We start from the raw sequence: 26,278 nt of genomic DNA on the forward strand, positions 1-26,278 counted from the left end.
TCTTTCATCATACACTAAGATCAAATCTAAATGAATAAAAGACCTGAGCCTACATACAAAAACCTTCAGGCTTCTGGAAGAAAATGTTGGAAACATCCTGCAAGATTTAAGTGTAGGACCTGACTTCCTAAAAAGAATACCAGAAGCATAGCAATCAAGTCCAAAATAAACAAATTGAACTGCATCAAACTAAGAAGCTTTTGTACAGCAAAGGAAACAACCAACAAAGTAAAAAAGCAACCCACAGAATGGGAGATCTTTGCACACTACATAGGTGATAGGGGGCTGATCTCCAGAATACACAAAGATCTCCAGAAAAACCAAAACACTAAAACAAGCAAACCACCCAAGAAATGAGCAGACATTTCACATAGGAACAAATCCAACTGGAAAACAAACATGAAAAAAATGCTCAAGTTCCCTGGCAATAAGGGAAAGTCCAAATTAAGACATCAATGAGGTACCACTTAACGCCAGTGAGAATGGCTCACATACAAAAAACCACCAACAACACTTGCTGGTGAGGATGTGGGGAAAAGGGAATCCTTCTTCACTGCTGGTGGGACTGCAGGTTGGTGCAGCCTCTATGGAAATCAGTCTGGAGAACACTCAAACAACTCAAAATCTACATACCATATGATCCAGCAATAGCACTTCTAGGAATATATCCAAAACACCTGTTACAAGAGAAACCTACATGCACCCTTATGTTCATAGCAGCACAATCAATAATTGCAAAAACTTGGAAGCAGCCAAAATGCCCATCAACAAAAGACTGGATAGGAAAGCTATGGTTCATCTATTCCATGGAATACTACTCAGCTATTAAAAAAACTGAAATGCAGTTGTTTGTGTCCAAATGGGCACAACTGGAATCCATTATGCTAAGGGAAATGAGCCAATCCCAAAAGTTTAGATACCACATATTTGCCTTAATTTAAGATGATATGACGTCAATCTGAAAAATAGTATGGTTAAATTGAAATATTATTTCAACCTCAGCCTGTATTACACGCAATCAGATGTTGTGATGCAATCAATGAACCAACAATCAATGCGAGTCAGACTGCTCTTGATCTACATCAAAGAACTGTAAAACCTAATGCACTTTTAAGACACTGTGCTACTCAGTAATAGGGCGAGAGAGCAGAGAAATCTTCCATCTCCCTAGAATGTGTGAGGAAGACGTGAAGTATAACCTATCAAGAACACAACAGATAACTTATAGACAACACACTCGAATCAGCATTAGACAATAGTAAAACCACAAAGACATATATGGGGAATCGAGAGCAATCCTGACAACCTCTTAACAGGAGGTCATATGCACAGACCGGGGGGGACCCCCAGAGTGGAGCAGGGGGACAGGAGGAGGCTTGTATCCCAACCCTGGAGAATCCTGGATCCTCTCTCCAAGGACTATCGGTACAGGCACCAAGGACTACATCCCAACTGCCAAGGAGACCATAGGGAATTGGAGTGCCTTCGGAGGCCAAGAACTCTGAGGTCATCCACTCCCATTTAAATCTCCCACATGGGATGGAAGAAGCCCAAATCCTTCCTTGTAGGATCTAATGTCATCGGAACAATAGCCAGGAGCCCTGAGTGGTCTGCAGAAACAGAAGAATAGCAAACGTCCTTCGGGACTAGGGAGAGGAGCTTTCTCTGGTCCTTACTTAATTCCAACTTTGGATCCCCACAGTCTCTTGCAGTGGCCATCAGGTTCTCCCCGGACCCCACCCCCTCCAAAACAAAAGAAAACAAAACAACAAAACAACAACAACAATTAGAATAGATAGAGAACAAGAAAGAAAGCTTAGAACCAGACAGGAAACAGTAAGTGGGGACTCACATATACCTTACTAGGTAGGACACAAACATAAGTTACTCCTCACTGGGGAATTGAAGATTTCTCTGCATACCCCTCCTAAAACTGTTCTGTGCCTCAATTGTTGACATACATTGTTAGAGTTATAAGCCAGTTTGGGCTATCCTAAAATCTGCCAAGTTCAGTACAAATTATGCTTCAATACAATAAACTACTAAATACAAAAATGAAAATAGACGCAAGACAGCTGAATAGTATCCTATAGCCATTTTGAGGTGGATAGAAGCCGGTTGTATATAAACTAAAATTGAAATGTCAATGAAGTAGTCACAGGATGTGGTTAAGAACTTGCATTTTCTAACATATCAGTCACTCAATACCATGTCAATTAACTCCATAATGTTGTAAACTGTTATTGATGTTATGTTGTGGCTTTTAATTGCTCGGGACAATATTCTGCCAGCTCTGCTTTTAGACCAGAGATGGTCTCCCCAAGAAACTGTTGAATTTATCTGGACAATAAGATGCTGGACTCTGTGCATGGTACATGCTTGCAATGAAAGAAGCATGACTGGATTTGAACTGTACTACTGCCACAAGGGGAACCTCAGAGCCTATGAAACTGTCATAGAATGAAATGCAATTTAAAAAAATATATCAAATCAATCCAAATGGAAAGACTTTAGTAAAATAATTATTCATTATGGGAAAATGTAATATACTGTGAATTTTCTTAGAAAATAAAGAACATATGTAGAAAGAAAAAAAAAAGATCATGATATTTGAGAAATCAATGTAGCCCAATCCCAGAAAAGATAAAATATGTGATTTTAGTTAAGTTTGTCATTCAAAATCTCTGTTCTGCTTGCTTTGCATCCAACCACCTTTTGTTATCAAGTTTCCTGGATATATCTGAATAATTCCGTAACTCCTGTATGTATACACCCTGATCTAATTTCCTCCTGTGGAGCATAGATTGGACAGAATGCCCTGCTTCTGACTGAGAAATAAATCAAGGGCAATGTAATGCCACCTTCATGATTAGATTATGGGGAGTTTTGACTTCTTTCCTGGTTTTTCCTATCCCAGCTCTGCTGCTGTGTCAGAAAGTCCCATGTGGCAGGCAGCAACGGAAACCTCTGTTCAATAACTAATGAGGAACTTAGGCACACAATACCATCCTTCAAGAAACTGAAACTGGCTAACAACCAGGTGGTTCACTTTAGAGGTTAAGCCTTTAAATGATACCATAGCTTTCACATTTTGTTGTAATTCTGTGATAGACTCTGAAACAGAGGATACATCTTAACTGCCCCAATATTCCACACAAACTTTGAGATGCTAAGTATTGCTTTAATCCTGTGAGTATCTATTTGTTATGCAGCAATAGAGAGAGCCAGCGTCTAAGCAGGGACAAGACTCACTTCTAGGGTAGAGGAGTGGAATCTTCACAAGGCTTACCTATTAGAATTGCTAATTTCTGTCAATGAATAACTCTTCACTCCTCTGTATACTTCCTTCTCTTATATAAGCACATTGCTTTAAAAACTGTGATTTTCTTGTCCTCACCTCCTAGAGGTAAAGATGGACATGACGTTTGTGTTTTATCCTGTAAGTATCTGGACCACGATACCCACACCTAATGAAAAAGATGATTCATTGGCTTTCAAAATGGAGCTGAAAGTGGAGACTGAGTGAGAATTCAGGCTGCTGGCTATGGAGGCAAGCAAGTATTTTCCACATATGAGGGGAAAGGTGTAAAGGGATATGTGGATATCAGAAAGGTGAATTCTGGCAGATGGATGGGTTTCTCAGAATGACTGTCTGGGCATGATTTATACCTTTCCCAGCTACTCATTTCTGGTGTTATCAAATGACTAGTTCTGACTTAATGGAGAGTGAGTAGATGTGATCTGTTACTTTCATATGGACCCATCAGCAATTGAGCAGAGTAGGATCTTGAGTACTTGTGACCTATTTAAGGTCTAGGGGTGGTGAAGAAGCATGGAAAATTTTGACACCCAGGATTCTGTGATGTCTGACTAGAACGTCCACAGCAATAAAATTTCAACATTAGCCTACTGGATATTTTTTAAATTGTTGCTGTAGCTTCCATTCATAACTTACTGAGATGCTTTCTGTGTGTCATACCAATATGTGTAAATTTAGTACAGAATAATACAGGGTAAGTGTTGCTATTTCTGATCTGCAGATAAAAAGGCTCAGATGGACTAAAACTAACTTGACAAGATCCATACAAACTGAGAAGCCAGGATTTAAAATTTTATTTTCCTAATTCAAAGCTTGTATTGTTTTTAATACATCATGGTAGTCTTGTATACAAATATAGAAAGAGAAGAGAAATATACATCACAGAAAGCAGAGATTTGGAAAGAACAGTCCTGTGTGTGAAGATGCCAGCTTCAAATGCTTGTTCTATTTAGGTTTGTGTCTGAGCTCCAGTTCTTGGTAACAGCTTTCGGTTAGTGTAGACCCTGGGAGACAGCAGTGTAGAACTGAGTTCCAGCCACTCATGTAAGGAGAGCTGAGTTGAGTTTCTGCATCAGAAGATGGGATTTCTCTCTGTATCTCTCCCTGCCTCTCTCTGTGCCTCCAAATAAATGAATAATTTTCCTCCTGCCAGTAGTATGCGGTTTCAGGTACTCTGGATAAAGCTATATTAGAATGTTCAGTAGACTATAGATTACTAAATAGACTTTAAAGTGAAAAACAAAGACAACTAAGAACTTTGTACCCTAAACAGATCGCCATGCCCATCTATTCTCTCACATATCGTTAATAAGCATATCTTTTTCTCATTTCCTTACAACATCAGGAACAGTTCAGGCTTAATTGGTATCTACAGACTTATTAACATATATTCACCTTTTAAAAACTTATCTCAGCATTTTAGTAATTGTCACTGTTTCTTGAACTAGACAATTTCCTTTGAATGAAGTATTATAGATGGTTTCCTCTTATAAACCTCTATCTTTATTGTTTTATATTCATAACCTTTCTTTACATTAAAAATCATTCACTGTAAAATGATAGAGCCAAATTCCAAATACAACTTTGTAGTTAATATGTAAGAACCAAGATTTGTACTGCTTTCCTTAATGGTGTCTCAATTTAACTGCAATTGCATTCCATTTGAGATCTCTCTAGTGCCCACATGGCAGTTTGTGTAAACTTCTGGCAGCACAACCACTTATTAGTGTAGTCGATAATACATATTTCTTGATGGAGCAGTTCAGTCTTTATTTAATTGTATTTTCCACTGTTTGCTACAGGGTACAAAAGAGCCAAGTAGAGAAGGTTCATCTTTTCCTTGGAGGTGGTAATTTGCATATTTAAACATTTCGTGCATGCTTCCCTAGTTGCAGCTCAGTGGCTAATGTTTAAGCATGTATTTGCATTTGAAAAAAAATGTTGTGAAAAGGAAGAAAATATACACTTGATCAAAGAAATGCTAATGAAAGTTTAGCATAGCTTCAACTTTTCTGTTTTTTTGTTCGAAGGATTAATATAACCTCTTGGCTAGAAAGCTGTAACTCTGGTAACTTCAAGCAGGGAACTTCAGATAGGGAATTATTTAACTCTAAGTCTTTATCCAGGAAGTGACTTCTGGAATCTTACAGATATTTAGCATTAGTTTGTTACCAATAAAATTGTCTCTCAATAAAAAGTCTCAAAATCTCCTTGTTTTTCTATAACCAGATAAAGCAAGATTTGACAAAAATAAGAACCATTTTTGAGGTAGGAGAGAAGAAAAGATTTCTATGAGTGTCTGCACATGCACACATGTGTCTGTGTATGCCCGTATACATGGTCAATTTTTTGGCAATAGTGAGTATGCAAGTTTGGACAGTTTGGCTTAGATGCTGAAGGCTGCTGTGGACTTTGTTCTTCTTAAAGGCAAGGTCCTTGTGACCATTTCATGAGGTGGAATCATGCAGTGGATTCTGTAAAGCAGCATCAGTATTATATGTCCAGTCTATCTCCTTATTTCTATGGTAGCCTTTCTTGACAGATGGCCCTCATAAACTATGTCTATGTAGTCCTCTCAAATAATATATCTAGGCTAGTCTAGTTACTCAATATACTTCGACCAATAGAATGTAGTAAGGGTTATGCTGATCCTTAAGGAGGCCTGGCTACCTTTACTGTTGCACTTCTGAAAACCTAAGTAGTCATGAAAGTTGATTACCAACTGGTGAGATCACATCCATAGAGTTTGTGGAGGGGCCAAGTAAAGACCAAGGGCAGAGGTCCTGAACTATACGGTCAGTGAAGAGTCATCCTGTTCTTATAGGTTAGCATCTAAAGGACTCTGTCACTGAAATCAATCCCCCATGATGTAAAAGCAGAACTCAGCCTCTTGTTTGTCTTCCTTATCCCCAGATGTCCTTGTTTGTCCTGTATCAAATAGAATTCACTGATTTGAAGGAGTGATTCATCTGGTCATGCAATGTTCTAATCATTATACTCAGAGTTATTTGCTTCTCCAATAGATAAGAATATCAATGGCCAATATTTTCCTGGAGTGATGTGGATAGAGGAATTCCAGGTCTGGGCAGAATGTACATGCTACATACATGGAACTCAGAGCAGCTGTAGCCCACTGTACATCATGAATTCCTTAAAGAGCATCACTGCTCTTCTGACAAAGTAGGAACTTGGACACGAGCTGATCATGTCAGCCCCAATTTCCTGTCTATAAGAATCTTCACTCCAGACTCCTTGGGGAGCCCGGGAATTAAGCAATAGCTGTCCAGCTCCTTGCTCTGCATTTTGCAATAAGTGCCTCCTTTTTCCCACCACCCTGGTGTCAGTGACTGGCCTTCTGTGAGATCAACAGGACTGCCTAGCTGATCTCAGCTGATGATCAAATGGTGGTTGTTTTAAAGCACTCACCTTGCAGGTAGGTTGTAACACAGCAATAAATAATATATGTTGGACAAGCCTCTTTGGATATGTTTCTCCTTCCCACTACTTTGCTTGCACAGCTTGGAGAGGAGATAGGTGAGAGACAATTGCACTGACTCAGAGACAGGCGTTTTGCACCAATCTCTTGCCTTCTGTTGTGCCTGTCTCTAAGAACAACAAAGGCTCTGACTAGCCCCTGACTTTGATATATAGCATTCAAGTCCATAATCTGAGCATGTGTTTTTTTTTTCTTACAGCAGATCTGATTTACCTTAGGAGGTGTGAGAATTCATGCTCTTAATTACAACATGTTGAACACCTTCCTAGATAGATAGATAGATAGATAGATAGATAGATAAACTACACTCAAACATGTTTTATAGGGGGAACATACTAAACTCAACACATTTTTCTTAAAAATATTTTCTCTACTCACAGTAACACTAGATCTCCATTATTCAGTACATGCTATGTGCCATATATTATATATATATATTTAAATCAATACATATACATATATATTCACAGTTACCCAGCAATAGTCAATTTCCTTTTCTTTTACAAACACACTCACCTCATTTCTGCCTTCAATTCTTTGTGTCACCTAATAAATAGGAAGGTGTTAACCTGAATGGGTCTTTTTCTGTCTGTCCAGTTCTTTTCATTCTATGTCCGCCTGTAATTTCACCTGTTCCAGTAGCTGTCCATAGTTGCCCAGTATAATGTAACCTTCCCAGATAATCTCTTCTCAGCACAATCCTTTTGTTTCTATTTTCATTGTGTATACCACTGTCTGAACATTCTCATTGATTGTGCACTTGTTTTTGTGTCTCCTCCTTACCACTGAATGACAACCATAGATTAGAAATGTCATCTATTCCATTTCACATTATGTTCCCAGTGCCTGAAACAATGCCAAGCATGAATGAATGAATGAATGAATGAATGAATGAATGAATCAAGCAAGAAACTCATAAATCTTATCTTCACATATGTAATTCAGGGATAAAAAGATCTTATAACTTTTTAAAGGTCTCTTTTGATTTTGAGTGACTTGCATCCTCTTTACCTTATTTTGCTATCCCTAGTAGTTAGGTCAGCAGGTGATCAACTGTGTGGTTAGGTTAGTAGATGAACAACTCTGGCAAACATCAGAGTGAAATCTAAAAAGATCAGGACAGATGACTGGAGCAAAGTAAACAGCTGCTGTCCTCTAATAATGTTTATCTGGTGTTTTTTCTCTCTACATCTTAAGAAATAAGTGAGGTCTGCAATGTTTAATTCAATTATTAAGCATCACCAGCTCAAACCAATAGATTTTAATAGTGTATGGGTGCTCATTTAGCCAACATAACATGTTGCCTAAACTTTTTAAATTATCTTCAAAGACTAGAACAAGCACTGTGTTTAAGGTTGACCAAAGCAGACATGTACAAATGGATGGCTCTAAGAGCCAGGAATGACTAAATTTTTACATCTAAAGTTTCATTATTTAGTAGGAGAGTAAAGAGCATCTGTGAGAGTCCAGAACAGAAAGTACCCATAGTAACAGTTTGTTTCTAATTCCTTATATGAAGGAGAATGCCAAGATCAGAGAATAGTAGCATTGTCTCAGTGGTGTAGATGTCTTATCACAGTTGACATTAACAACCCTTTCAACTAAGTTTATTTTTAAATTTTACATTTCCCATACACACATCTGAATATGACTTGGCTTTTTCATAAGAACATTCTGGTCTTTTGAATCACTATTCATAATTGTGACTTTTTAAAATGATGTGTTACATATCTGGTTAACATGAACTTGTATAACAGTGAATAATCAGATTTGTATCTGTTAACAGATCTAGTCTCAGACAACTCAAGAATATACTTTTCAGATTTCAGAAACTCACCAAATGGTTCCTGCATGATCTTTCCCTGACATGACTACTGCACCTGTTGATACAATTACAGAAAGATTGACTTCTATGACAACAATAGATCTGAAACCGTTTTCATGTGGCAGCACACTAGCATTGGAGCAGAGAAGTTCAGAACATTAGACGAAGGAGGAAAACAGAAACAATGACCTCCCCTTCTTTCTGTACTTCAGGTGAGTTTTAATCTTCCCTCTTTTTTTTTTTTTTAAAGGCAGAGATCAAATAGAATAAAAAGGAGCACTCTATGTTTTTATTTTATCTGAAGTTTTAGAAGAACCATAAGAAAAATATCATCAGCATGTAAATATATTTGATTCAGTAACACATTGCAGGTAGATGGAAGAGCAACACATGAGGGTCAATTTTACTGATTAATTTTTCATTGCCATTATTTTTATTGATCTAAGTGCTCTTTTGCTTTTTCTAAACAAATGCCTGTAGTTTTTTTTTTAAACAACTATATCCACACATTCATGGTTTTGGTATTTCCTCAGGGAACTTCCTAATGTGGTAACAATTGCAAACTTTTACACAGATGTTCAAAATATAGAATAACTGTGTATCATTAAGAAGCAGTAATACTTACCATGGGTATAGAAACATCTGTGGTACAGCAGAAATTAGGTTTTCATTTTAAAGCCCTTGGCCTCTTGAAATAAATGTTCTAAAACTTAAAAAAATCTGCATTAGTTCATTACTTTTTTACACTCATAGTGCTGCAAAACCATTACCTTATGCCTAAACAATGATTCTTTTTTTTTCTTTCTGATTTCCTTGTCACATGTCTTGTCATCAGTAAAGAGTGCTAGTTTCTATGTTTCTGATTAGGGATTTGTGCAATCTCCTTTAGCTCACTTACTGGATAATTCTTAGAAAAATATATGTGAAAAGTTCCCTTTTTTTGGACTATTACTTTCTTAAATGGTCTAGCCTCTCGTTTTTAAGTTTCAGAAGACATTTGAAACTACTGCTTTTTCCCAAACCAAGTCACAATTTCATTTATAGATTTCCAACTTGCAAACTAAGTATAGTGTCATTATATGTGATACGTACATATATCTATACACACACACAATGTATGGGAAATCAAAACAGGTATGTACTGTAAAACATTTCTGTCAAAATGAATCACATGCTCATATAATGGAAGTCCCATAAAATTATGTCCCATATAGGTGTTAAAGTCACCTTTTTATAAATACCAGATACTGATGAAATTGCCAGATGACATATTTCTTACAACATATCCTTGTCATAAAGCAGTGTATACTGTATATAGATAACAAATATTAACCAACAAATCATTTTCATAAGTGTCTGTTTTCTCACAATTTTTCCAATTGTTTTTATACAAAGCCTAGATTCACTAACAGTGAGATATAAAACTCTTATAACATCAAGAATTATTTTCATATATTACTTTTTGATCACAAAGAATTTACTAAAAAGTATATCATGCTATTAACTTGTATTACTGTTAACAGTAGAAAATAAATACAATTTTATACTTAATTGTGAAAAAAGTCTCCCCAAAAGAAAACCATTTTAAATTTATCTTGCCATGGATATGAATGTATGCTCATGCATTGAATGGTAAGACACATTATTAATTATTTCTAGTATGATGCTCACAAAATGTTCTATTTTTGGGTTTTACTAGCATTAATTAAAAGAAGTTTGCATACGCAACTTATTCATATTGCTTTATTATTTTGTTGGTGGTATTATCCAATGCACATACGCACATAAGCATTTCAAATCATCATATCCTTGCATTTAACCAATAAAAGAGTAATCTTGAATGAAAACATTTTACAAACTGGATACCCTGTTTGTTTTCTCTGAAATTTGTACTCCATAAAGCAAGTCCATTTTAGAATGTCTCCCAGTATCATACAAAAATATTCTTGTGCAATAAATTTATCTTTAAACATCCAACTTTTTGAAATTTAAAGCAGTCACATCAAAGGTAATATTGTTAATTTGTAATCTAAACATACAACATCTTGTGCTTACACAAACTGTTATTGTGTGCTCATATACTCTACATTTATCTGGTAAATATACTCTGCCATTAGGCATGAAAATATGTAAAAAAGTAGAATCAGTACAGATCTTGCCTATTTTCTAAACAATGCTCTTCAGCCATCCTCAGTTGCATTTGCACACACACATATATGTGTGTATCTATATATACATATATATATATATAAGTTTTTTTGAAAACATTTAAGGCAAGTGCAATCAAAATTACAAAAATTCATACATGGTGATGGATATCCTTCCCTCTCAAAAACTGAAGTACAAATGCTAAATGTAACATTTGCTATAGTTAGCCATGTAGTGTTAAAAGTCATAGTTAAAATCTTTAGAGATTTTAACACAAAGGTACACTTCTCCAATGCTATACCGGCAGTAATCTCTTCTATCTCCTTTCTGTGATTTCTCACCCCATGTCCAGTTTTCTCATGAAGACACACAGCAAGTTTTTCAGTTGCCCGTTTTGAAGATGACTATGAGTACAAGATCACCTCATAGCGTGGAATGCTTAAGTTGCAGTACTCTTAAGACCATCAGTTGTAATTTACTTAATTACATTGTGTTTCTATTTCACTTCAGTGATGACACGGTTTCTGTAAAGAGAAGACTAAAAAAGAATCTTATCAGTAACTGCATTTCTAAAGTTAGTGTTTGCTGAGAACATGTTATTTGCCAAGGACATAATTTAAATTGAATCTGAAAAATAAGTTATTTCACTGCACTGGAAAAATAAAATCAACTAAGAGATAGGAAACCCATGGTAATAAGTTTGGTGCTTTCACAGGCTTTTCTTATGATAGTTGCTGAGTGCAATACTGGCCCCATTCTTTATAAATAAATAATTCAGGATCCCATGTAATGGAAAATGTAGCAAATGGAGACCATCACAGAATTTTTATGGGAGAAGTAAGAATGAGCTGACTCTCTTCTACGATAAAATGCATGTCCTTAAAGAAAAGCTAGTTGAACAAAATCTTGGGCATTTATTTTTAGCCCATGCAAAAATGATTTACCAGGTAATTTTCTTGTGGAGTCCATTACCTTGGTAATTCATAGCTGTTTATTCAATGTAGCACATATCTTGATGAAGCAAATTTAAATAAAATGATAATGTGTTTTAAAGCTCAGAATGCACACACATCACATATACACGCACACATGTACATTAATTTAGCACTCTAAATGCTTCTTACTGTCAATTGTGACAAAATTGCAATTGGTAATTTTAAACTGTTGTTTTCTAGAGTAAGTTCTGGAAATAAACTGAACTAAACTGCTGTGTTGTCTCTTTCAGTTCAGGGTAGAAAAATCAAAAGCCATGTAATCATCAAATTTATTGCTGAAGATTGTTTTTCCAATGTTAAGTGTTGTAAGGCTCTGTAGATGCTAAGAAGGCCTACAGCTGACTGTGGCAGTCACTAAAATATCAGTGAAATCTTAGAAACTTAGAGCCAACTCTCTTGGATGTGACTCTTCCACGAGGAATGTATAAGAATATTTTCTCTTAATAACAAGAGTCCTACCCTTATGCACTCAGGATCAGTGATATAATTGCTTTATGACTTCCATCAAAGAATGCATATTTTTAAGAAACTGAATCTAAGGGTCTCACCACTGGTAGTCATTTCCAGCACAACATCAGGGACACAGAGGTTAGAATTAACCCAGTGAGACAAATATGAAGCCGCAACTACATTGTCAGAATAAGTAATCGATGGGTGAAATAGAGATCTCAATTATTTTCTCATGGTAGGTAGGTTGTTATTTTACTGAGATAATTCATTATGATGCACTTAACTGATCAGATCGCATGGAATTACACTTATTGGCACTATTAATATAGTCTTGTACTTTGTGTCACTCACCAGTATAGCATCCCCAAATTACCAGGTTCCAGCAATTTCTTAGAGTTCAATTGTTTGAGAGAATTTGAATGGAATCTGTCTTTTCACAAATAATGCAAGTGATTCCTATGCTAAAAAAGCATCCCTTATTAATCTTTTGATGAATTGATTATTTTAGGAAAATAATTGGTATTCAGTCCATATAATTTAATTAGATATTTATGTATTTCCACACCCAGTGTCCTCAGAATCTGTGTGCTATTTTCTTTTAACAAATAAAAATAACTTGAAACAGACCTTCTGCCCCTTAGAAGGAAGATGCGGTTTTAATTGACACTTAGCTGTTAATTAGCTTATTTTTTCTCCTAAATGGTGTAATTCGGTTTTTGAAACATATTTGCTCCACGGCAACCCTGGACTGAACTTTCTTGGTTAATTCTTTTTCTTCTTGAAATAATCATAGATAAAGTATAATTTTCTGCAGGTTTTTTTTAATTGCAAATTTTTCAGTGTGACTCTTGATGTAACAATTTCGGAAGAATTCCTGGTTTAATGAAGACCCAGTTTATAATGATATTTATCTTCTACCATTAATTTTCCACATCAAAGAATGACATTAGTGGCAATCATAGAAATAACAAATCCTACACCTATGTTTCTTAAAAAGGAATCTGTAAATCTTCATTAGAATCACCTTGGGAGCTTGTTAAATAAATGAATGTTGGCGTATACTCCAGGTTTAGTTGAGTTCCATACAAATTTCCACTTTCAAGACTGTTTCCAGGTAATTCTCTTGAAGTCTACAATTACAGACTGACTTGCTTTGTCCTATAGAAGCACATGGAGAGCTTATTAGAAAAGTTCTAACATTAGGGAAAAACTCCAGCCAGTTAGAATTTCTGAGACTTTTGGACATTTACAGCCTTCCCAAGTGATTCTAAGGACACACAGGAATTAGGACTATCAGTAACAGACCCCTGAGAAGGATGCTGCGAAAGAACTTCCCTTTTCCCTAAATCCTTATGTCACAGAAACAAGCAAGCCAAAAGTATTACATTATGATATTTAGTAATCAACTTCCCTTCCCATTTTATTTAGGGAAAAAATGATCAATAATAGTTCTTTTTCAGCCTTAGATTACCTAAAAGAGATTTGCTTTTAGATCACAGATTTGCTTTCAGGTACATAATTGCTAAATAATTCTTAGAACAATAGGAAAAGCAGGATGTTTGCTTATTTCAAAGCAGTTATGGATCTTCGAAATGTTACTGTTCTGTTTATTTATGTACTCTTTTGACATGTTTTTCTGCTACTTGCTGTTTTTTTTTCTTAAGTTTTCACCTTTTGTTAGTATATATTTTGCAGAGATTGGAAAATTGACTGCCGTAGCAGGCTTTTTTTTCATAAGCCAGTTATTCAGTTTTGGTAATTTTTACTCTGTTATCTTTCATAGACTATAATTTACCTAAGTTTTAAGTTATGAGTATGTATATCATGCTACTATTTAAGCAAAGCTATTAACAATAAATGTTGTTTGGGATTTGATGTACTAGTTAAGGTTTTTAAAATCATGAAAAAGTTTAAATCTCATACTTAACAGTGTGAATGAAAAAACTCCCTCTGTATACCAGCTAAAATCAATTGACATATCACTGGGGCTACAAATACCGAATTTTTATCCCCAAACAATTGGCTAAAGTTTTGTCAAATCATTATATTTTCTGTCCTTATGATCCTTATCTTTCCTCCTACACACACATCAAGATTCTGCATGGAATGTTATACTAGTATTGCTGGGCACTCAGCACTGATTTAAATTGATGGCTTATTTAAGAAATTTAGAGGCTATGAAATCACATAGTGTAAGAAATGGGGCACCAACATAATTCTCTGAATATTTGCTTCATTCTTTTTTTCTATTTTGCCAGTAAATATGTATCTGATATTAACGCAAAATCTTTTAGAAATAAGTTGTTCCATTAGTATCAGTGTTTAAGCCACCTATCCATAGTATGAGTTTAACTGAAAAATCCTGAGACTTGGTATGTCTGAAGGGTGCAAATAATCCCAAACGTTACAACTGTAGAGTTATCTCCTGATATTTTGAATAATGGATTATTTTCTATGATTCACAATCTAAAGTATATTGTGAAAGTTATATATTGAGTCATGATCCTATGTCATTTTGCTTTTTCAATATAGGTTATTTTCTCACATTTAAATACTGAGGTAGAAATATTAAATATGTTTTTTGCTTAGGAGTCCAACATGAAATAACCTGATGTTTTTTAAAAATCTATTACTTTCAGTGTTTTTAATGATTTATTTCTGTTTCAACTTTGATAAGTGTTTCTTTAAAAGGCTAGCCTCCTAAATACAAATTCTACCTAAATAGCCCATTTATTCTAAGAAGGTTATGGTTATTCACTTTGTTTTGTTGAGAAGACTTACCACTTCTGTCATCCCCGTTAAATAAATAAACAATAAGGTTATTTATCTTCAAGCTAAAATGATAAGTAAGGCCAAAAATACTTCCTTTTAGGAATGGCTGTGCACCATGAGTAAATGAAAGTGGAGCAGAAAAGATGATGAAGTATCTTGGTGTCTTTAAATATTACTTCAGGGGAATTTATTTTAAGGTTGTTATGTCAGTAGTACCTTCAAGAGCAACAAGTAAGGAAAGTAGAAAGCAAAGAACTGATAGGTTATTACCCTTTCCATTCTGCAAAGTAGTTTATGAAGTAGATAAAAATGAAATTTAACCTTGAAAAATAAATTTATGTGATAATGACTTTCAAGTGATTGAGCTAGTGAGCTAACCTTCTCCATAACCCAGTAGTGAAGAAAATAAGGGTTGTAAGTAGGCTTGATTTTTTAGCAAAGGTATCCTTTTCCTTTTCCTTCTCCTTTTCTTTTGTATTTGCTTTCCTTTCCTTTCAATTGGATATTTTTCAGACACTTTTTTCACAAACACCACAGGAATTTAGGCAGAAGAAATGTTTATACAATACATAAACAGAGAGGGAAGGAAAAGAACAAGTGTTATCAAATTAACAAACATACTTACATATATTCCAACAACACATCATTAATTTATTTTTATCTATGATCAGGTAGAAACCAGAAGAAACACTTGTAGCTTAATAAATAATTTAATTTCTTGAATTTCTATGTAACATATAAATTTATTTTTACAGGATATATAGAGAGCATACTCATAGAGAGCAACAGACTTATGAAACGACTATAAAACACAAATTATAATTTGAGTTTTAAAATTTCTCATTTTACACTTATATTTGTCTATTTTCCTATTGCTAGTCAAAGCAAAACAAAATATATAGTTGTAAGTATTCTAAGAAAAAAAAGGAACGCCTCCATCACCTACGCATGAGTTACATACGTTCTAGATTTTACAAAATCAAAAAGGGTAGGCAAAACTAAAGGGAAACACTACGCAAAATGCACTTTTTACTGACCGTTGAACAGATCTGAGAGTGTCTGAGTTTAAAATATGACTTGAACACCAGTAGAGGAAAATGACTAAATCCACTTTCCTATTTGGGTTCCCTTGAACTCTGAAAACATAAAAGGTTTTGCAGTTCAGTAGCAGATTATATGAACATACCTCTACTACTCTGGTGGAAAGAATACACTAAAGATTCTATTTAACAGGAGCATAGACTGCAAGAAATACGGACAACTGCCCATGTATCCTAACATTAAGATGTCGTTTCAGTTGAAAATTAACCTAAAACACTCACATCTGATCTCCCCAAATTTAATCTCTTATTTACTAGTAAAGATAGATCCAAATTACTTTGCCACATATTCATGCACTATGTAATAATGTCATTTCACAGTAAGTCTTTTTTTTTTTAAATGACACAGCATGCCCTTTGAAACTTAAACATATCTGGATGTGAAGATTGAAATTTACACAACAATATTACATGTAATACTCTCAAGTTCATGTGCAGTTTTTAAGATTCAATTCATTTAGTAGTAGAGGGAATACAGTGTAGTGAAGTTATTTTTTTAGAGTGATTATCTTTGTTAGAAAAAGAATGCTTTTCAGACTTATGGACCCTGCAGGATACATCAATGAAAGCAGTGAATGGTAGAAAACACAATAGGAACTACTTTGCTTATTTTAATGAAGAGTTCAGAAATGTGTCAGTGGACCCAGAGGCTGTTTGCAAGAGATTTTACAAATGAGTATTCAGAATTTAGATATATATCGTATTTGTGATATATAAAATACATACCTTGTATGTTTGTAAACAAAGATAAATTTTTTTATGGCCTGAGCCTGCAAGGAAGACATTATACTAAATGAAAATTTGGAACTAAGTTCTTCCTTGTAAATCTGGCATTTTCTTTTAATGTTACTGAAGTTTGAAGATGATAAGGCACATAATATTCAGATTAACAAACCATCTTCAGTAGCAGCAGCTTACTCTAACCTGATTCAGATTTGGTTTGTTCTTATAGTTTCTTGTGACAGTAAGTACTTCAATGTATTAACAGACCATGAATAGTCATTTTGGTATCAATTATAAGTAAAACTCGAAATAAACATCACCTTACTTTATTGTCAAAATACTCCGTATTGTTCCAAAATCATAGCATAAGTGATAAAACTGGCAAATCAAATGCTGGAAATCAAATTAACTTTCAATCTTTGGAATATAAAACTGGGTCCTCTTGGAAAATCGTGTCAAATGCCTGTTTTCTCTTTACTGGGTGAAGTCTTGGTTTGTTGTTAGATACTTGAGTAAACACAGAACAAACAAGAGGTTAATAAAATAAGGTACCATTGATAAATTATATGGTTTCACATTCTCCCAAACTGTATTTTGAGTGGAAGGAGAAATGGGTGAGCTATCACAATATCCCCAATGTTTTCCTTATCTAGGCATAAATGATTGTTTCATACAAGGTTTTCTTTTCTGTTTACTAGGTCTCCCACAAAGTCAAGCCATTTCAGAAGAGGAATTCCATTCATTAGAACATTTGCCAACCCCTAATTTTTCATGAAGGAAGGTAAGGAATAATACATACAATAGTGCATGCAAGATATACGAGTTTAACCAGGAATTAGTTTTTGAGAATATACTCTAAATCCAAACTTCAATACTTTTTAAGTTGATTGATATCTTAAAATTATCACCCAAGAGGACAGTTTAACACACATAAACAATGTCTGGAATTTTGAAGATTCATTTCCCTTTTCATTGTTTTATAAATCTATTATGCCTGAAACCAAATTTAAAGTCTGTTGTTATGAATAATTTAAGTTTGAATATTGGTTACTGTCTTTGTGTAAAAGTAAAATATGTGTGGAAGATGCTTTTATAGTCAAGGGATAGCCTCTGCATCCACTGACAACCTTCTTCCAGTGAGTCAGGTTGTCTTATCATCTCTGTCATAACTGCATATATTATTAGAAAAATTCTTTTGTAACAGGAAATGTGCATCTGAAAGTGGGGTTATAGCCCATATAATAATATTTTACCTCTGTTAATCCAGTGTCCTTAGTAAATTAAAATGGCCAAATGATTTCAGATCAGAGATAGTGAGGGAATTTTCTTCTATATCTGTGTATCCTCTTAGTTCCATTCAGTTACTAAACTTATACAATGCTGATGCTATTCTTTGAATTTCAGTAAGCTTTGTTCTGGGGCTAATGACATAAACCTAAACTAATAAGACAATTAAGTATGAGATTAAAAAAATACCCCTGTGATAAAGGAGAACTAGGATGTGATACCTGAATCAGAAAATACTTCACAAATACACTCCTAGAAATGGTGATCTCGGTTTACATAAATGGTATCTAAGAAGTTAATTACTGTATTAGGATGAACAAAACTTAAGAGTTTAGGGATGGGCTCTCAGTTAATATCTGCTCTTATTATAAGCTGCTAAATAATAATGAAATATGGAAGAAATCTGTACCTATATAAGATTAAGTCAATACAGTTCAAATACATATACTATGAAGAAAGTAATCACAAAATGGTTTACTGAACAATCAGGTGGTTAGCTGTAGAAATATAGAAGGCTCAGATCACTTAACTGATTATGTCTTGATTTGCTTCATTGATTTGGGCTAAATGTAAATCAGCAGGCTACCCAAGATACAAATAAATGTCTTTTCTGCCCATTGGAGTTCTGAGGAATGGGATATAAATTAAATGATCAAATATTTAAGCACCAGAATAAAGGGTAGGTTGCTCATAAGTAGCAAGTTAAGGTTACACTAAAGAACCAGATGGACTTTTACATCTATAGTATGTCATTCAGAGTCCAAGCTGTGATTGATGAAAAACACACTGTAACAAACATCACACATACACAAGTCTGGATGTCCATTCTCTCCCCTAGCTTGGCTAACATATTCATGTATCTGATTGTGTTTTTATGACTAGAATATTTTTATCCCCGATAGCCCCACCACAGTAAGAGAAGGATGAAACCTAGGCACTGGGGGAATTACATTTTTTTCTCTTTTTATTGTAATTTCTAACAGAACTTTTGTTAAACATAGAGCACGTGAACACATGACAGTTTCCTTCATTTGTTCATTTGTTCTCACATGGAGCTGATAGAGGAATATTTGGGAAGAATGTTTCTAAAGCCATAAGTAGCTTCTTCTGCATTTATTTCATTTTTAAAAATATGACAAAGCATTAGAGGAAAAATTTTTCTTAAGCTGTCAGAATATCAAATATTACCCATCAATCCCTGAATCATGCTATTCAAAGTGCTTAAATCTACACTAAAAATAGAACAAAAAATGTACTCCCAATGCAGCTAAATTAACACCTATGGATGCCTAAAACATGACTGTGGTCTGATTATTTCCTCTACATTTATTCCACACTTCCATCGTGCATGTGAAAAAAAAAATAAAAAGGCACAAAGAAATAAACCAGGCCATTGCCACATTTACAGTTTTCTGAGCACTGGGGAGTTTGGAATCCAGTCCAATGAGGTTCATTGCCACCAGTCCCTGACAGGTGTCCATAGCACAAAGTAAACAATGGCCTTCTCGGATTCTGAAAATAATACAGTGTGCAAAGCTGACCTTAAATTTTTATATGTCCTTGCAGCTTCAGTTCTGGTTTGTGGAAATATGACATAGATTCAAGGGGAGCAGAGAAATATAGACAGATTGTAGAGAAGGACCCAGTCGAGTTGTCAGGAAAATACCATTTTTTAAACAAATAAAGATCAGTGCAATCCCAAGGCTCCTGTACCCTTGCAGCACAGACACTGCCACCTTCGCATTCTTACCAAATGCTTATACTCATCCCTCACACATTTGCAGTTCAATCCTCCCCCAGGAACTCTACTGCAGTTTATAGGTTGCTTTCTTTTCTTTTCTTTTCTCTTCTTTTCTTTTCTTTCTTCCTTCCTTTCTTTCTACTTCTTTTTTTTTTCTTTTTGGTGGCAAGCTCAAACATTAGTACTGTGATCAAAGCTGTAGATTGTTTCTCATTATAGAGTGATAGGAATAAACCAAACATACAATGGTCACTACACAAGCCCACAGACGATGACTGGGATGGAAGTTCTACATTGAATCTCCGATGTAATGTTTTAAGTTCTACTCTTAGTGTTTTTTTATTATCACATTAATTTTTTAAAAAACTAAAAGCTACATAGGTAATATTTCCTTTTAGCAACTTTGCTCTCTGCAGTTTCCTCTGTGATGGTATCACCTTACTATGAATATGAATTAACTGCTTATGTCTGATTTCAAACGTAAAGCTAAATGCTAAAGGATGAATTTCCTGGGAGCATCAGCTTTCTGTTTCTAAAAGATTGATTATATATTTAAAATGAACTTTTTATGCAAGAAAATTAGTTCACCTTCTGATCTAACTTGAAAACTATGCAGTGTAAATGATGTTTATTTTCAAAATACTGATCTCTGTATATTTGACTTCCTGAGTTCTTAAATACCTTGATATTAATGTGTTGCTCATGTTCACAAACTGAAACCAATTCTGAAAGTAGCCTTGAAAATTAAATACAAGTGAATAAACATTTAAACACAACAGGACCTCACAATAGTTTCACAGATCTTCTCTGACTCTTTAGAAAATAACAATTCATATAATACAAGGTGACAAAACATTTGATGACACATCCTGTCCTTCCCTTTGGTTCCGAAGCCTCCAATGCAAATTTCATTTTGCCTTGCGTTGATTCACCTTTTTGAGTTAACCTGCCTGGCATTTGCACATAATCTCATTTGTAGAAAAAATATAGAGTGAAAAGAGGAAATAGAATATTAAACAAAAATAGCCACAAACACATTCATGCCTTTCCAGGAAGTGATCAAATATAGGGCTTCATTTTTTTGTTGTTTTTTTTTTTTTGTTTGTTTTTTGCTTTTTGTGTTTTTTTTTGTTTTCTTTTGTTTTATATATATTTATATATATATATTTATATATATAAGGATACATCAACTAATTAAAAAAAACGGAAATAACACTCTTTCCCCAATTTCATGCCCTTGATCTTCTCAACACTCTGTAGTGGTCACTGTCAAGTGAGTGACTAGCACACCTTTGGGTCTAGAGTGTATTCTGAAGAGCAGTGAATTGACTATGTTAAGACAGTTAGGCCCACCCCCACCCCTCTACAGTTTACATATCATGCCGCCATTAGAAGGGTAGAAGTGGGGAATGAGGTGGGACAAGGAAGAGATTCAGGGCTCTGACTGGCGGGGCCCTCCTATGCACAAGTGTTCTTCTCTCTTTTTAATTTTTTTCTCCCAAGTGGCAATGCTGTCGTGTGTCGCACTGCGCTCTGAAGGCCGATGGGGCCCAGCTGATCCTAGGCAGAACCCGAGTGAGGATCCGGTGCTCCTTGTCCCATCAGAAAGATTTGTCCAAGCACCCCAAGGAAATGTTAACAGCAAAATAAAATTTTTAAAAAAGGAAATTAAAACCCATTCTAAAACTAAACTAATGAAGCAAAAAAGGGTTTTCTATCTATACCTCAGTCTCTTTAAAAAAAAATGTAAATTTACAAATTCCAATGACATATAAAACAAAGTCAAAAAATGTAATGGAAAGAGACATGGTAAAACAGGAAGACACTGATGCTACAAAGAAATTCCAAAAAACATATGTACAAGACCCTGTTTTTCCTCGTGTTCTAGAGATTGTAATGCATGTTTTTAACAGCAGCAGTCGAGGAGTTAGTTCCAGGCACTGGACTGCAGATTCCATTCAAGCTCCCGGGGAAGGGATGGCCCTTGGTTTTCTGTCACCAAATCACACTGGATATACTGGTCTCCCGTGGCAACAGCGGCAGGATGGCACTGTTTGTGTGGGCCTCATCTGGATTCTGCTCCCTGCTTGATTTTGTCTGAGGCCGCTGCCCGTTGATGAGTGTCATAGGGATGTTACAGTAGGTATGCTGATTTCCTATGGAGGTAAGAGGCAGGGTGCCGGTAGGAGGTACGTCGTACTCATAGCTTCGGTAGTAGTGTTTCTGACGCATTTGTGAATGGTACGTGTTGTGAAAGGTAGAACGGAGATCTGGGTGGGCAGTGGCTAGAGCTGTGGAGGTGGCTGCGGCCATGGAAATGGCTGAGACAGTCTGCAGCTCCCCAAAAGGGCCCTGCTCACTGACATCTAAAGCTTGCTCATGTGTGATGGGTTCTATCCTTTTAAAAGGCATTTCATATTGTAAACGTTTCCAGAACTTAGAGTTCAACTTGTTGCATTTTGGTCCATGCCATTTAATAACCGTCAGGAGCTTGATGGTGTGCTTGAGGGCCTCTACCTCCTGGTAGTTCATAATTCCTCGTAGTTCACTGCATTCGATTAGTATCACTTTAATTTCTCCAGTCACAAGCATGTTTCGAAGTCTTGTCTCCAGTTCAAAAATGCTCCAGCCCCTTCTAACTACATAATTTGGAGTCATGACAATAATCAACCGTTTGCTTTGATCTACACATCTTGCCACATCTTCAATGTATGCTACAAAAGAGAAACAAGGTAGATCCCAAATATTGAATCAGACATTTCTTCAAAAAAGCCTCAGTCAATTCTCTTCCATACATTGAATTGTGTTTTGCTGTATAAAACCTTGAGAAGGCAAAATTACCCAGTGGCCACTTGGAATATTAGGGGCTTTGTTTCTTCTAATGTTAGAAATATTTTCCAAAGGGATAAAGCTCTTATTAGGTTCATTAATTACGAAGGCTCACAAACTGACAATATTTTGTAGGATAATTGAAATATCTTCCTTTCTCTAACAAAAATTATACTTCTTTTAAAAATTACTTAACTATGTATTTCATTGCATTTGAAATGCTGAGAAACACAGACAGTGACAGACAGAAATCTCCCATCTGTTAGTTTATTCCCTAAATATCCATGCATCCAGGGTTGGGCCAGGCTGAATCCAGGAGGCTAAAATTTACTTTTGGTCTCCCACATGGACAGCAGGTACCCAAGTACTTGAAGCATCACCTGCTGTCTCCCAGGGTCTGCATTAGTAAGAAACAGGAATTGGGAGCAGAGCCAGGATGCAAGCCCAAGTACTCTGATAGGCGATATTGGCATTCCTCATGGTGTCTTAATCACTGTGCCAAATGTCTGTCCTCCAAATTAAATTTGAGCACACAAAGACATTTCTTTCTTGAGAAATAAGCATAAATAACTTGTAAAAAAGTAAGATTTAAAAATCTGCAAAAATATGATAACTACACAGACCTTCACACAAATATTTATACTCTCAAATGAAAACATTAACTTACTTCCAGTTGGTATTAAATCTCTATCTGGTATAAACAACTTATATCCATAATGTTTTTCAAGCATATCAGGTAAGATTTCAAGGGCAAATCGTTCTTCTTCCCCAGTCTCTTGATTCCACTGGTCAGGATCCACTTTGGTGTATGATAAATATGCATCATAATCTTTATTGTCTGTCAAAAACAAAAAAATTGAAGTCACTGCTCTGCAAAGTAAGCAGTAGGAAAGGAAAGCATTCATTTCCACCCCCCCATAAACATCTCCAAATGTGCCATTTCTGGGAAACAACAAAACAGGTCCTTACTAATTTTCATAAAGAATTCAATAATGATAAACATCTCAGAGTAATTTTGGAAGTATAAATGGACTTTGTTATTATTGTCTTTTGTAAAGACTAGGAGAAATATCATTGAAAAAAGTGATGTAATGCTAATTTCCATGCTTTTCATGTTAAGATCCTAGGGAACCTTAACTACTTAATAAAGTCACATATTTAGATCATAGTGTGCTCTTACTCTATTGCTTAGTTGAACCTTTGGCCATTTCACTCTGTTGGAAAGAAAAGAGAAAACTACACTGGGCTAGACTGTGGAAGAATGATTTTGAGACTGTGTATGTTATGATGATTTTTTGTTGGAGAGAACACAAAAGTAAACTTGGAATAATTAAATGCTTACTGAAAGCCAGTTCTTGTATATAGGGACTGAGAATATTAATTTACTGAATGTTTATAGAAAAGATATTGTTTTGATAGTTTACATTCATTTTATACAATGAAGGAAACATTAAAATCTGATACCATTCCTCTTTTTTTAACAAAAGAACTCTTCATTTGTTTGAGGACTAATGTCATGTGATCTCTGAATTTTGTAACACAGCATTCCAAATTCCTTATTTTTTCCCTAAGAATAAGGAATCATTTATCCTCCAAATAACCTGTCATTTCTTCATTTCCATTTTAGAATATGATACTAGGATTCTTAGCTCACCTCAGCTCTAAATACTATCAATATGCTGGGCCAATGTTGTGGTATAGCACTTCAGTTGCTACCTGTGATGCCAGCATCACATATGGACACCAGTTCATGACCAGGCTGACCCTTTTCATACAAATGGGAAAGCTGCAGAGGATGGCCCAAGAGTTTGAGCCTCTGACACCCACAAGGGAGGTCCAGATGCCCTGTCTTCTGCCTGGCTCAGCCCTGGTTTTGCAGTAATTATAGGTAATGAATAAGCAATGGAAAGTTCCCCCTGCCCCTTAACTCTGCCTTTCAAATAATACATCTATAACAATTTTATTAGTATATAAAGAACAGACTTCATGTATTTAATGCAGTTCTAAAATGTTAACCATGATTCCTTCCCTCTCTCAACTCACGCTCCTACATTCCCTTTTCCCTTTAATTTTTGCAGTAACGTAATTTTATGATCATAAGCTTAATGCACCACTAACCACTCAACAAATAAAGAGTAGAAAGTCCATTGTTCTACGGGTGTATAGACAAGGGCTAAAAAATAATGAAATCATAGGATGTCATTTTCATTCTTATGTCTTTTTTGTATTCTATATTAACTGCTACATTTTACTGAAAACATTGTCTTTTTGGAGCTGGCTTATTTCACTTATTTCATAATGGTCTTCTTGCATACATTTTGTTGCAAAAGACAGGAATTTGTTCTTTTATACCGACCCTGCAATGCAGTTATTAGCTTCTTATTATACCCAATAAATATTTTTCCTGAAAAGTTACAACCATAGAATGATTTCTAGATAGTTCATGATCTTCGGACTGCTAGAATTAACACAACTATGTGATTTGAATCTCAGGAAGTGAGTTTTATTTTGTCCCTATAGTCAAAAAGTATATTCCTGGTTTTGGATCATAGTGGGAAAGTTTCCAGCTTTTCTCCATTCAGGATGTTGGCGTTAGGCTTTTTGTGTACTGCTTTGATTGATATTGGATTTTACTAGATATTTTCTCTGCATCTATTGAGATGAGCCTGTGATTTTTATTCTTTATTTTGTTAATGTGGCATATCACATTTATTGACTTGTGTATGTTATACCATCCTTGCATGCCAGGGATAAATGCTGTCTGGTTTGAGTGAATTGTCTGATACATTATTGGAACTTGTTGGCTAGTATTTTGTTGAGGAGTTTTGCATTGGTGTTTATCAGGGATATTGGTCTATAGTTCTCTTTTACTGTTGTGTCTTTTTCTGGTTTGGGTATTAAGGTGATGCTGGTTTTATAGAAGGAATTTGGGAGGACTGCCTCTCTTTCTATTGTTTTGAAGTGATAACATAATATTGGAAGTTCTAGCACCAGAGCCACCAGGCAAGTAAAAGAAATTAAAAAATTCAATTGGAAATGAGGAAGTCAGATTATCTCTTTTCACAGGTTGTATGTTTATATACATAGGGGAACCAAAAACTTAACAAAAAGACCATTGAACTCATAAGAGAGTTTAGTATACAAAAAACCTCTTGGAACTCGACAACAGCAAAATACTAAACCCTGTTAAGAAATGGGCAAAGGGCATAAGCAGATATTTTTAAAAAGATGAAATTTAAAACAATAATAGCCACATAAAGAAGAAATGCTCAGGTGTTCTAGCTATTAGGGATATGAAAATCGACACCACAATGAAGTGCCATCTAACTCCAGTGAGAATGAGCCATATGAAAAAAATCAGCAAACTACAATTATTGGTGAAGATGTCGGGAAAAAGTGCCCTAATCCACTGTTGGTGGGAATGTAAACTAGTAAAACAGCTGTGAAAGTCAATAGCTCAAATATGATCCAGCCACCACACTCCTGGGAATATATCCAAAAGAAAATTAAATCTGCATGTGGGAGAGCAACCTATAACCATGTATTTATAGCAGCACAATTCAAAATAGTAAAGACAATAGCAATCAACCCAG

At 35.2% G+C, this 26,278-nt stretch overlaps 1 protein-coding gene across 1 annotated transcript in view; it reads right to left on the reverse strand.

Moving 5' to 3' along the window:
• Nucleotides 1–20,975: 20,975 nt before the first annotated feature.
• IL1RAPL1 (interleukin 1 receptor accessory protein like 1) overlaps nucleotides 20,976–26,278 on the reverse strand; it is a 1,237,397-nt gene continuing 1,232,094 nt past the window's right edge. Inside the window, exons 10-11 of the mRNA XM_041000130.1 lie at nucleotides 23,353–23,523; nucleotides 20,976–22,570 (exon numbers count right to left, since the gene is read on the reverse strand). Of these exons, the coding sequence (XP_040856064.1) occupies nucleotides 21,852–22,570; nucleotides 23,353–23,523 (890 nt within the window). The 3' untranslated portion in view covers nucleotides 20,976–21,851. The remainder of the gene's footprint in view (nucleotides 22,571–23,352; nucleotides 23,524–26,278) is intronic.

The sequence above is a fragment of the Ochotona curzoniae genome, unplaced genomic scaffold (assembly GCF_017591425.1).
Source record: "Ochotona curzoniae isolate NIBS_2020 unplaced genomic scaffold, NIBS_Ocur_1.0 contig_1274, whole genome shotgun sequence".
NCBI classification, from domain to species: domain Eukaryota; kingdom Metazoa; phylum Chordata; class Mammalia; order Lagomorpha; family Ochotonidae; genus Ochotona; species Ochotona curzoniae.